At 44.7% G+C, this 16,850-nt stretch overlaps 1 protein-coding gene across 1 annotated transcript in view; it reads left to right on the top strand.

The window, feature by feature from the left end:
* LOC100745788 (protein pangolin, isoforms A/H/I/S) overlaps positions 1–16,850 on the top strand; it is a 297,400-nt gene that overhangs the window by 33,276 nt on the left and 247,274 nt on the right. The window contains exon 4 of the mRNA XM_024369121.2: positions 3,767–3,870. Within this exon, the coding sequence (XP_024224889.1) occupies positions 3,767–3,870 (104 nt within the window). The remainder of the gene's footprint in view (positions 1–3,766; positions 3,871–16,850) is intronic.

The raw sequence follows: 16,850 nt of genomic DNA, 5'->3' as shown, positions 1-16,850 counted from the left end.
TCTAATAAATTTATTTCTAAAAGTGTAAATGTCGTAAGAAATATCACTTCGATAAGGAACATGTTCATCCCTAAATACATTCACATGCAACGGAATAGCCATCTTAACGCTGCCAACATCTCGTGTTTCAAGCGCAAAGTATTAACAGGATCACCAATGGTATATGATAATCGGGATATATTCAGAAATTTTTCCAAAGAATTCGAAGAATCGTCGCCACTCTCGTTCAACAGTTGTCCTCAGCTGTTCCGATTTATCAGCCACCAAAATGGCGGCCGCGATTCACTCTGCGCAGGAAGCGTGTTCCAATAAAACGGAAGCTTTACGACGCACGAGTAAACCGGGACAAATTCGCGGAAGATTTAGCGACAATTTTATCGCGACTCTCGGAGCCACGGTTCGGATAAAACTTTCGTTAAAAGCGAAGTCTATTTGCTCCGTTGGCGATCAGCACGGAACGAAATACGATTTTCATCGCGCGGCGGTAAAACGAGGATCCTTCGACGCGATTCCTCGCGGCCGGTATGTCGCGTGCGTGAGCCAGTCGAGTGGCTGCGTGTCGCGTTATTTATAGAGCCGCGTAGCTGACAATTTAATCGTCCGCAGTCCGTGTGAATTGCGCCGATGCGGCACGGTCTTCGCGCCTGTTCGCGTCTTAATAAGTTCAGGCTGTGTCTTTTTCCTTTTCCTTCATCTTAACCGCTCGTGTACGCGGTTTGTTGTTTTGCTCTTCTGTATATTACACTGCGATTCGATGAAATTAAACGATACTTTATTATTATACGCTGAGATGTCATTTTTATAGCTGCAATACATTATATATGCACATATTAAGTATGTCAGGTAAATGGAATAGTACTCCTGGTTTTTTCAAATTATTACTAGATACGCGGACGATCATGTACTTACATACATGTAATTTACTTAATTTGTTACTATACCATATCTTCTCGTATTCCCATGATTCAACTGTCGATTCGCTCAACAATTCACTCGAGCTAGGGAATGTAAATGCAGGAACATAGATATATGGAGCGATTCATATAACGTCTTGAGAGTGATTAAATATTAATTTTTCACGTTTATTTCCGATCATTGCAAAACAAGGAGGAAAGAATTCATTTCCGTAGAGAAATATATTACAGCATCCACGATCTGCTGTGACTCTGTGAATCATCGTAGACCGTGCCTCTATTAACTAATACATAGTAGCCTTCACAAGGGCCATCAGTTCTAGGAAGATTAGCCATTAATCGGAAATTACAGCGCGAGTAGATGTTCCCTCGTAGTCGATTTCTCATCGACGCCCGTGAAAATGGGTCGTAACGGCGTCGCGACAATTCGCAACGAGAGCAATGCGACCGGATGGCTAGCGGTAAACGGCGATAAATCAGTCGCGCGGCCGAGAACCACGCGGTTAATTAATACTTCGGCAAGGAGCGGTTGCAGCAGCCGCGTGAAACGCACGCGGCGAGACTCGCGACGACCATGAAAGAGTTAATTCTTCGTTCGAGGCCCGCGGAGAGATGATCTCGATCGTCCCTCGAGCACGCGGGACCATTGACCTTTTCCAGAGAACGCGAGACGAAGCATCGCGCTGCGTACTGCCAGAACATATTAAATCGTTCGGTCGCCATGCCGGGCTAGACTCGAGCTCCGTGACTTGGGTCAAAATTCGCGACTATGAATCTCCGTCGTAAAACGAGCGTCCGTACTTCGATGGTTTTGATATTGACATACAGGATGTCTCAAAGTTACTAAATGAGCGTCTTATCTATTAACCAAACTTTGTTTCTTCGCTTTATTTCTAATAACAACAGGATTGGCGAATAAAATTACATTGGTTTCGGGTCGGTCGATTTTAATTTTTGCCATTATAAATATGACATAATTTTTAATTTTAAAAAGTAGGTAGTTCATAAATGAAGAAATTTTAGTTATAATTATATTCTAATTATATCTGATATTTGATTAAATAAAGTCATATGAACATGTATTGTTTGAATAAGAAATCATCGATAACGAGGAAAATCAATAAATCCCAACTACACGTGAACAGATCTATCATAACAAGGGTAGCGTTGATCTGGGCAATTGTTCTTACATATTATCCAACTAATCGCATTAATATACTACGTAAATACATACACACATACTAATAAGCGTACCAATGTAGAACTGATCTCATATCAATATCTTATTTCTCACCTTCCATCCAACCTTCGCAAGTTATACGTTATGTTTCCTTACTCGATCGCGGATCGGGTGTCGCGGAAGGATAATACTCAGGTAGTTACGTCGATCACCGAGATCATTTGGCTGTTATCGTCGCCGATACTCGCACCGTACAGCATGTCCAGAGCTCGTTGTCAGCATTTTTCGGCCGCGAATCTTCCAACCGTTCTTTATGGCTCCGGTTGTTATATTACTCCATCGGCGGCGAGAGGTTTATGGCGGCGTTCGCGATCCATCGTGGCCGACTTAATAGCGGCCGCTACCGCGTAGCCCTAACCACCGACGGGTGATACTTTCTCTCCATAAAATAATGGCGTTGCCGATCACCTAAAGATACTCGTCGCTCGCTTCTGATAACGATCTTAGACCCGAGGGGATGCGATCCTGATTTCACCATCCAGCCCTCGTGCGCGACTACGAGCAACAGATCGAGAGAGCAGAAAAGAAGAGAAGAAAGGACGATAGTTATCAGTTGGAATCCTGAAAGCAGGTTTCTACCTCTCGAAACGATCGAGTTTCGCAGAACGGGGACCGTGTCTGTTGGCTTCTCGAGCGGGACAGGATACGCCTTCAACGGATCGGGAGAAGAGAGGCCCCGGGACCAAAGAGACGATCGGTATCACTTGGCGAGGAGAGTCCTCCGTCGCTCGCCGACGGATTCTTGTTGCTCGCCGCGATCCAGTTTCGCGGAACGGATAAACTCGAAAGGTTTCTCCGGTATCGTGATCCATTTTCGAACTGTGCTTAAAGGGCCCAGACTACCGGTTGATTTCTAGGGAAGAATTGTAAACTGCGCTAGGGGCGAATGTCGCGTTACGCATCGTTTCGGTGTCCCTCGAACGACTTGTCGAGGTGGCATCTACTAGATGAGCGCGAATTAAGTCCATTAAATGGAACTGGTTTAATGTAGACGTACCAGCGGAAGATGGTTAGAGGAATGCCTGGAATCGTGCGTGTAAGTTGCGTGCGAGTAGCTGCGTTTAATTGGCAAGGAAAAATCAGAGGATGTAATTATTCGGAGACTATTTACGCCGGATAAGCGTGGAAAGATAAACGTCGTTGGTTCGTTGGGTTTTTCACGCCTGTAGCGCAGTGTCTCGCCTTTTAACGCGTTTTTAATTTAACCGCAGCTACGACGTTCCGTTATCATATTACAGATAAAAATGAGGCGAAATATACAATCCGAGCAATTAACACTTTGTTTTATTTTTGTCGAAATTAAATCGAAAATAGCTGTTGCTTGCGTAGGCTGTTTAAGAATCAGGTCTTCGGATCTAAGGTTCGAACGAATGAATTCGCAAGATAAAAGAAAATGAAAAACGAACGAGTATAGATGAACGAATATTTAAAAATCAAGCGCTCGAAATATTTTTTCTCCGAAACTAGTAGTTCGAAGGAAAAAGTCAACCTTCGAAGGATTAAGAATAATTCTGGTCAACGAATGCACGTTCGAGATCTGTTTCTTGATAATTCTTAATAATATTCAAGCTGTCTTGCTCACCTGTTGTTTTTCTCTTGATTTGTGAAACAGGTAAGGTGGATCCGACGCCACATACCTCGTCGTTCAACATGGGCTACCTCGTCTCGCCGTACCCCTACCCCAATGGCGCCGGAGGACCCATTCCTGTGTCTATGGTGAGTGTTCATCATTTTATTGTTTCTCGTATCGTTTTACCTGTTGGAGAAAAGAGCTCAAGGACAAAGTGTCGGTCCGTACAAGACACGACCGCAATTTCGAAACACCTGACTTTCCCTATACGATACCTTCGGGAATTATTCGATAGTTTACATGTCCAATAATTTCGTCCGTGACGATTAAAATCGACGAATGTGAACGTTTCGATGAAACAAAACACAAATACAAATAAAAAAGTTGCACAGCATCACCGTTAAGAAATTACAAAGATGTCGTATAGCGTTGCTCTTCCGCATCGGACTTAATGGCTTCGTGGATTATTTTCTTGGATCGGAAAACAGACGTTTTCAAGGCAATTAAAGATTTTAATCGCGAAGAACTCGAACGCGTCGTCGGTCTCGGTTCGTCAGACAGTCGAAGTTCGAAGCGTTCTCCGTGCCCTTTGAGAATCATGATTCTCGTATTGATTTATGGCGGCCACAAATTGGATTCACGATTTATTTACGAGCGAACGTTCGCGCGTCTGCTCGGTCTCGATGATAAAGTGCCGCCTGGAAACGGCGCTTAGGATTGTTTCTCTTTCCGCGACGTCTTTAAAACGATTAATCGTAACCAAACGGGAGAACATTCTGGTGACTTCTTTTTACGCTCCAGAGAAACTCGCGGCGCGGTTCAATGCGCGCGTTCTCCATTAGTTTATCTCTGCTCTCCGAGAGGAAAGAGCCGCGTTAGTGCCGCAAATATCTAAGGGAAAGTAAAAGGGTATCGCATCGTGTCAGCCGCGCGCAATTAGCTGCATTAGCGATTACGCGAATGGAATTCGTTCCGCGTTAAAATCGTGTGTGCGTCAACTGTGTTTTGCGTACAGTGGCGTCGAGAGCTATTCGCTCGGAAAGATTTTTCTTCCGTGAGCGAGGATTTCAGGAATTTTAACAAATATTGAATTATAAGCAACGCGACGGATTACCGAGAACCAACTTTGATTTTTACCAACTTGAGTGTATGCGCGTTATTTGGCGAATCTGAATGTTTTTCTTGTGTCATACAGAAAGACTAGCATACATTTTACTTGATTAGAGTGATTTAGTTTGTATCGAGATGCAAGTTTACGAATGAAGATTTCAGAATGAAAGCTATTTATCGTCTATTTATTGAATCCTGTTATTTACCGATTAAAAGAGAATATTTGAATACGATTGCGATTGAAAAGTGAGACTCTATTGGTTTTACGGGTGTAACGCTTTTGGATAACAGACAATACGATAAACTATATAGGATATAACTTCTAAAGTAAACGGCATTTTATAAAAGGTCAACGTAGTAAAACGTGCTAAAATGTGGTAGAATATATACATACTCTCGAATTGAAATACAGATATAACTTTCAAGATATAAGATTAATTAATTAATCCATGTGACAGGTGGACATTTATTACGCGTTTCTTCTACAGTCTTTAAATTTAATACGATTCGGTAATGTTTACGTATTCTTGAAGGATTATTCAAATTATCGTCTCATTCGATAACAGAAACTTTCCAATAATAATAATATGATAATATTCAAATAGAAAAGTTCTATGTAACGATAGAAGAAAAGTAAGGAAATCTACGAGAACGAAGATTTTTGCACGTCATTGTAGGAGCTTTCGTCACTTTGTACTTGGCTCGGTTTATCGGACACGGGAAATCGGTCGTGCTCGAGAGAACTTGTTTCGCGAATGATTTACATCGAAAGTACGTGACAATAGCGATTTAACGAGGATCGGCGTGAAATCGGAAAAGGGGGAAACGAGACACGCTATAGGTGTGCCACACGGATGTCGACGCTCGTTGTCGGGGACGGGTTAAAAAAGCCGGCTAAAATCGAGAGAGCCTGCCCTCTCCACCCCCTTGTCCTCTTCCCGTGAACCGTCGAGATGAATGAAATTTGCAGATTCACGTGTACACGCGAGCGAATAGCATTGTTGCGCCGAGTGGATTCGCGGGTCCGTTTGCGTTTATCTCTGCGTGTGTATGTATACGCGAGTGTATACGAGTGCAGCGGCGTGCTTGGACAGACGGCTAATTTGACTGCGGTGAAGCATGGCGTCGCTAAATAGTGGGCAAAATTGGGCCGATTCGGTGTTAAAGAGAGCGTGCCGCGTTCAGCATCGTTGATCCCATATTCCTCTGTGTCCCCCGATCCCTTTCTCTCTTTCTCGTTCTATATAACGTGGTTCTAAATTCGTGATACAACCGAAACCAGGTACAATCACGACACGATGGTTAAAAACGTTGAAGACTTTGTATTTGAGATAATCACTATTCTGTACTTCTCAATTTACGGAGTTGATCGACATGACTACCAAAAGGCTCGTATAATTGTTATTTCATTTAAAAATTTCCGCAAATAATTTTCACAATTTTGCATACACTACGAGTTGCTAATTTATGCACGATATTTTAATCGATTGTCTTTATTCGTTGATCCCAACAATTTGCATCTACTGTGACGTTCTTTACAAGGTCAGCAGGCACCTTAATACCTACGAACGAAGGACGATCCTATACCGAATCTTTCTATCTCACGTGCTTCGAGCTGTTGCGTTTGCTCGCGAAACCAGTAGTAGTACAGGATCCTCCGCGAACCCGTTCTTCCTCCTCGTCGATTCTTCACGGTCGATGAAGCACCGCCGCCGCGAGACGGACATTAATTTTCCGCGATTCGCCTCGTATCGATCATGCTTAACGTCGACGGTCGTCGGGAACGGGTGACGAAGTGATGGTGGTAATGGTTCTTCTACGTTCAGACTCGGAATACGTCCCCTTTTTCTTTCTTCTCCTTTTTCGGCGAAGAAGTATGCTTGTTAATGCGTGACGTATGGATCCTAACAATGTGCGTTTTTTTTTTTTTTAATTTTATTTTTACACCACGGTTGTAACGCGGAGAGAAAGATAAGATAAGCTAATGAAATCTGGAAACCTACAGGCGTCAGACATCAGCCAACTAGACCAGTCATCGCCCGCCAGAGTACAGAGTACTTAAGTACTTAAGACGGTGCTGATATCGTTCCACATTTCTAGCGGAGTCTAGTTGCCCCGGATAATTACCACAGAAACTCGTTCGTGCATCGTATTCCGTAAACGTGGCGCTCAATGCACTTCCCGTGAATTTTCTAATGGAATCACGCCCGTCTACGGACCGGCGATCAACCGTAAATAAAATTAGACCGAGTCGATGCGATAAAGGGTTGCGTGACGTAGCCAAGAACTTCGGAGAGTGCCTATTGAGCTCTCTTCAACTGGTCGGGACTTGATGAACCACCGGCCTACCCAGCGATGGTCAGCAACGCTTCCGACTCGAAGTCGGTGCGCACACAACCCAACCGCCCATCTTTTTCTCTTATTACGTCTGTCCTTCTTCTTCCTTACTGGATATCCCTACCAGAGCCAAGCACCCAGTCTGGTTTCTCTTTCCCTTTCACCGTCCTGCTCGCACCCTTGGCCCGTACCTTGTCTCGGATTTACCTACCTCGGGCACTCATCTTCTACCATGTCATTATGTCGTTATTTCCGACAACGAGCGTGTCTCGACGAACCCTCGTACGCTTACCTCCAACAAAAATGGGCGCGAAAGCAGTTTCGCCCGAAATCCGACTGCAAACACGCGGCTCGTGAATGAATCGCTGTCGCGGTCGATCTTTCGGAACAGAAGCCACGGGACCGTGGACAATCTGTCAATGGACGCTCCCAGTCTGATTATTTCCCTCTGTTTTTCTTCCTTTTTTTTTTCTTCTCTCGGTTTTTTTTTGTATATGTATATGTACAGACTATAGACGTATAGAGAACGTACGATGCTATGGAAGAGACGGTCGGGTAGCTGCCTCTTGGCTCGCTGACTGGTTCTATTGTTCTACCACCACTTGGTCATTAGTTTCTTTAGCCGTAATCGTCGGAAGCGCAGCGATATGCTGTTTCGAATAATTGACCGGAAACAGGGCGCTAGCGATTTCTTTCAGCGAGTGGATGGATATTTGTCTAAGTGCTTAGCAGTGTGATTTATTGAAAAATGGTAAATATTTGTCTGCAGTAAACGTGGTTTACGATCAGTGGCATATGCAGTATATTATATTTTGATATTATATTATGGATAGAAGTATTTGTTATCGTTGCGTGGAATTTGTTGTTTTCCGATTACCTATGGACGGTTTAATCGATACAACGAGCATCCGTATTAACCTATTAAGGACCAAATTTTTGTTTAACTCACTGGTCAAACGAATTGATAGCTTTATCGAATTACAATCAAACTTTATATACATAGAAAATAAAAACGATATCAATTGGTTTCGAAGAAATTTATTGAGCTCTTTTCAGCTACACTTCCAAATCTGACTCGTAACAAGTTCTATCTTTTTTTTCTATGAAATTATCTTGACAAACCAACTTACTTTATCGTAACACTGGAAACTACAGCGATAACCAATAACATACATACTATTTCACAATTTGATCCTTGATTGTTTTATCCCTGGAACACCCTGTATATACGGTTGATCGAATCCAGAGAACGAACGAGTTACTCCGCTTCATTCCACGATTCTCATTCTATTTTCGTCCCGGTTGGTGCGACAGTTTTAAACCACCGGAGGCCGGAATGAGAAATTCTGGTCTCGTAAAAAACGTTCGGTTTCCCAAGGTGTTCGTGAGCCGATTAGAAAACGCGTTAACGACACGATGCCAACGATTTAGAACGCATTTCCTAAGGAATGTTGGGACATGCGCTATCTCGAAGCCCACGTGCGCCGCCAGCGTCACGAGATCAAACCGTTCCCGAGGGACTATCAAGTAGCTGGTTTGTGTTCGGGGTTTGCAGGTGCGATCTTCTGCTGATTAAGCACCGCGGTGGCGACAATTTGCTAAACAACGCGTGTTCCGTGAGCGGCGCTCTTTGCGGAATACAAAGTGCCTTGGCAACGCCTTTGAGAGGTGGCACCAACCGGGGCTTTCGTGGCCGGGGCTTTCACGATAAAAGGCCGCGCGTAAAATGGCAATTAGGTGACCAGGAATCCGCTGGCAGATTCTTAGGAAGTCGCGTGCAAATTGGACTGCATTCTTTTACCGTGAGCATTTTTTACGCTCTTGTTCTCCTTCTACTTCTCACGCCCTGAATAGTTTCATAATCCGCGCATTGGGTTATGTTCGACCTTCCTCGAGTTGTTATCAGGGTCGTTTGCTTCCCTTTTCGATTGAAATTTTTCCTTAGTGATTTATAGGGAAAATTTGCCTTTATTGAGATTCAAAGTTAGAATTTTTGTTTCTTTTTATTGGACGTTTCGCTATCGTGCGTGTGTTTCGAATTTTGAGTATTTTAAAAATATAGCGCTTCTAAAGTTATAGCGTGATGATTGTTCGTAAGGTTGATCGTGAAATTCTTCAATGAAACACCATGAGATTGACCAACCGTTTGATCATTTATTCCATGTATCGTATACGAGTATTCGCCTCACGTAATAACAGCGAATCAATGACCATAAGAAATTCGTACCTCCTTTCGAAATTAACAAACTGTATTTGTAAACTACAGCCATTTATTCAAAATATATTACAGGTACAGGCTCATGTTGTAAAGAATCATAGCCTAAGTAGTTTGTATAAGATTCTAAATTGATAGAACACTTCTTAGAAAAGAATACTTTAACCGTCGCAACACATTAGTTCCAGCGTGCAACGTTACGATCGTTATTCCAGGATGACGCGTGTTTCTGGGAAATGCATCGAAACATGCGAAATTCCTATCGTTACCGGAAGGAAGGCAGGCGTTAGCGAGTGAAACGTTGTTCAGCGGGTTGTCGAGGCCTTTTTGCGGGGGATTCTTTGACGCGATGATCGCGACCGGAATAAAAACACGGGCCTGAAACGATCGATAGGCGGCGGCGGATGGACCGCGCGTCGTCGCGAGGACCGCGTTCGCCATTAGCGCGCTAACATTCCGGAACCTTGGCTGTCCGTTGCTTCGAACTAGGCGACATCGACTAATGCTAGGGAAGTGTGGTCCGCCACCGTTTCGTTGTTCCTTTGTCGCGACGCCTAGAATTCGTGCAGCCGTCGAAAAACAACGGTCGTGAAAGAGAGAAAACGTGAAACTGTCGTGTGTTGGTAGAGAAAGAAGCGTCGTGTGGTAGCAGAGGCACAGGGAGGAAACGAACGCGAAAGAGAGGTAAAAAAAAAAAAAGACGGAACGAGAGAAAAAAAGAAATCAACGGCAGAGAAAGAAGGCTAAAATACGTAAGAGAGAAAGAGAAAGAATATACGTGTACGCGCACGGAAACGCGCAAACGTCCCACCAATTAAAAAGAACTCGATTCGACGGGGTTGCTGAAAATAACGGGCGTATCGGAGTGCAGTTTCGCGAGAGAAAGGGTGAGAGAGAGATACGAGGAGGAAGGGCGCGTGAGAAGGAAGGACGGAAGGAAGGGAAACGTGCAGGGCAACGGGTGACGGAGATAGAGAACGAGAGAGGACACACAGAAGGGCTCTACGTTGCGTGGAGAACTACGGAACATGACGACCTGCTCTGTGGGGGGGGTTGAAACTGGCGCGCGGGGGTCGCGAAGGGAGCGTAGGTTTGGGGTCGGTGGATGCACGTGAAATCCAAAACCCTTATATTAAAACACAGCCCAGCCAACCAGCCACGGCGCGCTTAATTCAAAACAATATAATGGACGCAGCAACATAGCTGTTGTTGCTTCCCTCTTGCTCTCTCTTTCTCTCTCTGTCTCTTCTTTTCCTTACCCCCATTTTTCACCGGTTTCTGGTATACATACGCGTGTAGTGTACTGTATTTAATGAAAGAAGAGGTTCCAGGTTTAATTCGAAGTTTGGGAATGTAACTGTAAAAGATTTTGTAAGTCAGATTAGTTACGGCAGATTTACGAGCTTTTTGTGAGTTAGAAAAAGAGTTCGTTGCTATATAACACGATCAAGATTCCAAGTAGGGAGATGACAAAACGATGAGGGTAAAATTGGCCAATTTTGTGCAGAGACTTTTCCAGGTAGCGATAATTCCAACAAGCTTCACAAAATGAAACAATTGACAGAATTCTCGTTAAAATTGGAGGCAATACTCATGTTCTATTAGCAGCATGCACATAAAGCGTGTACAGACGTTGAAAATAGCGAAGCGGCGCTGTTTCCATGCCTCAGTGTCTAGCTCCCTGGTAAGCTTTCTCTCTGGTCCCGTTGTCAAGCGTTGTTCTGGTTCCTTAACCAAGCCCGGAGACCGACGCGTCGCTACGACGTCCGACGACGAGGAAGCAGACGACTACGACGACGATGGTGACGATGGTGACGATGGTTTTGTCGTGGAACTGGGCTTTGTCTGTCCGCTCCGGCGGAAGACCAGCGGCATTGTTCTCATTGTTTCGAGACACGAGCGGCAGAGAGAAGGACGCGAAGGGGTGTGAGAGGGCTCGCTGGTACGCACTATGCACGAGCAAAGATGCCCGCGTGATACATGCCTATCCCGCGTTTAGTACTTCATCGTGCCCTTCTCGCACCGTGAGCACCGTCCTCCTTGCTAATTGTTTGCCAATCAGTCCGGCGAGTCTAGCTCGTGGGAAGAGAGTCCGCTGGCTTTTCTTCGCCATATTGGGCAGCATGTTTTCTGCTCCGGAATCGACTGTGCCATTCTCGAGCCTAGAGAGAGGGAGAGAGGAACTTCCCTTCAAAGAGAAGAACCCATTGCATTATATCCGTGAGCTTCGTGGCTGCTCGAGATTTCCTCTGGAAATACGCGAACTCTCTATCCTAGTGGTGTACCGTCTTCCCCATTGGTCACGGTCCTGCGATTTAGATCCAGTCGAACGGTGCACGGTCTATATCTTGATCTGTGAAATTACGTTTCCCCTTTGTCCGGCTTTTTCCGCGTTTTTCTCCTCTATCCCTCCGTTCTTGGATCTCCAGCTTTTATTCGATAGGTAATAGGGTTGCCTGGAGTAGTACTTCCTAGCGGCATTCAATTCGTGGGAAGAGTTTTTCTCTTTTTCCATCTGTTTTTCTCCGCCGTTTCTTCCTCTCTCTCTCTCTCTCTCTTTCTCTCTATCCCCCTTCTCTCTTCGCCGAAGGAATTTTCTTTTTTCATCTCTGACAGGATCTTTGTCAGATGGAATTCCTGGACAGCAAAAGAGACTAGCGAACAGACACCTCGTGATCCTAGCATTCACGTGTCGATTCATTTTTACACCGAGCTATATATTCTCTTTATGTTGAGAATGCGCGACCTTGACCAACAGCTTCCGACCAGAGACTCGTACGAGTCCCTCTTTCACTCGTCACAACCAGAAACGAGGCAATTCTCTTCCTTGATTAGACAGTGAATAGCGAGGATGACGAAGCTCGCGTGCTTCTAGAAACAGAAAATTCATCGTTCAGACATTCTTTATAGTATCTCGTCATGCTGGTCGATTGGATTTTCGAGGGGCCATTAAATTCCACCGAGTACATCGGGCTCAGGAATTTCGAGTTCCGTTCGTGATCTCGTTATTCGTAAACTCGTCGTAAATAAAGGAGAAGAAGCAAGAAGAAAACAAAAAGATAAAGAAGAATTGTGAAGAATTCTAGAGTCTGGCCGAAGGTCGTCATCTTTTGAATTGTGGTTCCATCGACGATGATGGAGCACGAGATAGAAAACAGACCCTCCCCCGATATCCTACGACCGCAAATTTTACCTGGTGCGAAGGCGCCATTAGTTTCGGTGTTCGTGGTTAAGTACTTTTGTGTTTAAGTACCTGACCGACCTTCTCCGCCGTTGCTCCTCTGTTATACGGGGGCACAGAGAGAAACCCCCGGGGATTGTCCTTTTTCAAGGGATAATACCACATGGGCTGTTAATGCCAAGATGGCTGTGCGATACGCGACTCCATTACGTACGCTCTCTGCCCTTCTCTAGCCCCGTGTCCCTGGAATCCTGCTAATTGTTGTCCTGCCCGTTCATTTAACGTGGGAACATTTGCAAGATGCGCGGTCACAGATACGAATCATCCGCCGAAAATCGGCCCCCCGGATGCCACACCTCGAGATCGCTAAATTCTTCGAAATAAACAAATCTTTCTTCTTCACGTTTTATCTTTTCAGATACCGTCTTTTTCTTTGGAATACTTTACTCGTAAAAAGCGTGGTACACGCGAAGGACGATAAAATTCTATGGAATACAAAAATCAAACGTTTAAAAATTATTTATATGTTAATTAATAGTCGTCGAAATGTAACATCAATTTAGGTTCATGTAGACTCGAAGAGAATTGGCCGCAGAGTGAGAATTCATTCCACTTTAGCCAGTTGTACTAGTTGCAGACCTGAGTATGATACAATTTATTTTTAATAAAAATGAAGAGCACATGCATAAGTAACGAATTGCCAGTATGTCCAAGATACTGATAAGCTAGACTTAAGTCGTCTTCCCGGTTGACTATGCCGAGACAACTTGTTCTTGTTTAACGTTCCTTACAAATCTCCTAACAACTGTTGTTTAATTTTATTTCGTTACCTTTAATCCTTCTTTACAACCTCGCTTATCTTCGTTTCGTAGAGTTATATATATCTTTGCCGAATCTCTAATAAATCTAACAATAATAGTTTCTATTTAGAAAAGAAGTCTCATGCGTCGAAAAAGGAACAAATACATAGAGAGTTTCTGTTTCTGTCGTTTTTTAAATACAATTTCGTGCTTACGACGAAGTTTTTGGCAAGCCAGGAGTTATTTTTGCCGAGGCGGGACTCGCCGCGTTTCGTACGAATCGCGCACAGCTCGACAAATCCTCTGCCGCTCATTACGAGCAGCAATTCGACGAGCATGCGTCACCGAGAATACTCAGCCGGCAGAATTTATTTCCTTCCCGCGTTCACGTTGGACGGTCGTCCATCCTTCGCGGCAAAGAGAGAAAACCATAGAGAATTCTCTCTCTCTTTTCGTCATTTGACATAATCGGTCGAGCTGGATTTCAGGAATCTCGTTTACCCGACGATATTACGCAAGTCTTACGTGCCTCGTCGCAATCCTTCCGTCTTGGTGGCTGATCGTTCATCTAGCTGAAACGACCTGGCTATTACTTTTGAACGAGTTTCTCGATCTCTCGAGCGACGCTCCTACCGGGCCATGTGCCGTCGTTGCTCTTTGACGTGTTCTCCTTTTGACGGGCGGCAGTCGGGCGTTAGAACGCGAAGGGGATGACACGATTTGAAAGAAGAAATAAAGAGAAGGAGGAAGAAGAAAGAGAACGGAAAAAGAAAACGACGCGTCTCGTCTTGCAGAAGTTGTACGTTCCCTCTTACGATCGCCAGTATGCGAAATAACGTCCATACAGGATCGGTATCTCGAACGTGTTCGTAGAAACATATCGTCGAGCTCCTCGCTGACGTATTATTGGGTTTTGTAAATCATTGTTAGGGGCTTTTTCCTAGAGGGATGACAGAACAAATGGTAATCTACTTCGAAAAGAATTTCCCTGATTTCCTTTAAAGCTTTCCTTTTCTTCCTCGACTCGTGTTGGAATTTCGTGGATGAACGAATTCCAGGCGTCTCGCGTTTAAGCTGGTCCACTACTCGTTTTTACTTAACACCTGAGACCTTCTCGAAGGGACGATCCTTGGTGCACGAGAAAGAGAAAAAAAAAGGTCTCCCTGCGGCTCGAGGTTGCCTCCAATGACGCGGCTGTTCCTGAGGGACAAATGAGCCAGAATAAATACCCGGGGTGGGCCCCGTGAATATCGGAGAATGTCCAGAGTTAACCACCCTGAAAACGGAAGCCGAAATGTTTGCGATGGCCAAGGAAAACACAGTGTCGCGCTTCTCCAACGGGACAAAACACGATCATCCCGGTGACTTCTTTGTAAATAGCCATTCGCTATCTCTGCAAACAGATCGTTCGCGTTTTCAGCTTGTCAGCTTCTCTTCAGATCCGTCCGAAGATTACGTCCCCTTCGGAACGAGCCTCTTCAAATGATTCGCGACAATTGCGGGGGAGACCAGATCACGCGTGGCAAATTCTTCCACGAGAATGCTATAGGAATGGCTTTAAACCACTCGCCGATGGTGACCGATAGACGCGTGTGACGAGTGCGACCAAAGCGATTGAAAGTTACTTGCTGTTTTAAATACACCGGAAATATCGGGGTGATCGAAATGGTCAATTTGTATTTTTTATAGAAATTTTATGGGCTTATGTATTCGTCCAATGTATTTGGAGAAAGGCTTGTTTCCTTCACTCAGTTTCTTTGATATCTACGTATATGTAGTACTAATTTGGTTAAATATCATAGTAAAGTATGTATATAGTTTCGTTATCGTTCTTCATTTCAGCGTGTGCCCTTATACGTTAAGAGCCACTTCTAAACAGCGAGATCAAGCGACGTGCTTGGACTTACGTTACGGTTACCTTTGAGACAATCGACGTGCATGACATGTCATTTCATCGCAAATGGTTACATCTCTCGTTCTTTTAGTATTCCTCTCTTTGTATTGTAAAAATAAACGTCACGAGCTACTCTGCTATTATTTTGAACAAACCAGGCCAAAAACGCACTCATTTTTCTTTAGAGATAAAAGCCTGTGAATAATAGCGCTGGTAACAATTCCTATCGGTTCCTTTGACCGCTATTAAAATCTTCCGAATCACAAGATGACTCAATGTTAGACAACATCTATCACCAATGTCCCTCGCTAGTTACGAGAGAAATCGTTAGGAGAAGAAGGGTCTACCTCGGTTTTCACCAGCCAACCAGACTTCGAAAGGGTTCCTCGAGGTAGCAGAGGCTCGAAAAAAAGAATAAAAAAAGGGGGAAAAAAGAAGAAGTAGAAGAAGAAGAAGAAGAAGAAGTTGAAAGTCTGGCCCGATGACGCGGCAGTTTTCGATGGACAAATGAGCCAAAATAAATACCGAGGAGAATCATAAATATCGAGAAGGGTGAGAGGGCTGACCAGGATCGGGGTGAAAGGAACAGCGTCGAAGAAGATGGTGCCAGGCTTCTTCTATGTTCCTCTCTTTTTTCCTCTCCCTCTGTTTCTCCATGCCCTCGACGAATAATTAATTTATTGACCAGAGCCACGCTGTGCTTAGCCTACGATTTTCAAGCCCGCACCTCCTTGGCGCGCGCAACTGAACATTATAAAACTCGTTCCGCGGCTCCCCTCCCCTCTCCGCCCCTTCGCCAGGCTACGAGTTCATTTACATTTAATTGGGAAATCAATCTAGCGCGAGGCATCGTTACACGGAATATTTATAAGGGAGGTGGCGGCGCGGGTAATACGGGTTTCAATTTCGCGCGCTCGCCTCGTTCTTCTTCGGCCGATCTTTCCGCGCGACTTCTTTAATCTCGCGGGGACACGTTCGCGCTCTTTTGCCGTTTTCTGATTAATAATTCAACGTACGATGAAAAATTACCATGGTACACCAGAGATAGCAACGGTATACGATGCAGTGGCACACACGTCTTTCCTTGTCTCTCTTATAACGCATGTGTGTACGATGGTCCTCTTCGTCTTCGTCATCGTCGTTCGTCGATCGTCGACGATGCAACGCATGCATATTAGTCGATCATGTAAAGCATCGCACACGCTATTCTCTCTCTCTCTCCTTGTACAACTCACTATATTCGTGTGTACCGGCGTGCTTCAAAGTAGCCTCGCCATTATCGCTCGACTGATACGCGCGTATTATACGCAACGTTGTCACTGGCGGCGGTGGTGTGTTTCGCGTTTCTAAATGGAAAACAATCGTAATTCAGCAGCGCGTTCACGCCTCGTTAACGGTGACTTACCGTAGGCCCGTGTGGCACGCGAAAAACCTCTCTATACCCGTTCCAGGTGAGCAACGTAAATAAATCGTATTGTTGCGAACTAGCGCGCGCGCACGCTGCTATAAGAGAAGGGAATCCGTAGCTCGGCCGTATGCCACCGTCTGAGAATCTGGGACAATGTCGACCGTAATTCTAGCGGCAGCTC

This window comes from Bombus impatiens, unplaced genomic scaffold (assembly GCF_000188095.3).
Source record: "Bombus impatiens unplaced genomic scaffold, BIMP_2.2 scf_0526, whole genome shotgun sequence".
Lineage (NCBI taxonomy): Eukaryota > Metazoa > Arthropoda > Insecta > Hymenoptera > Apidae > Bombus > Bombus impatiens.
The sequence above is the reverse complement of the archived record's forward strand: the minus strand, read 5'-3'. Positions and strand labels throughout refer to the sequence as shown.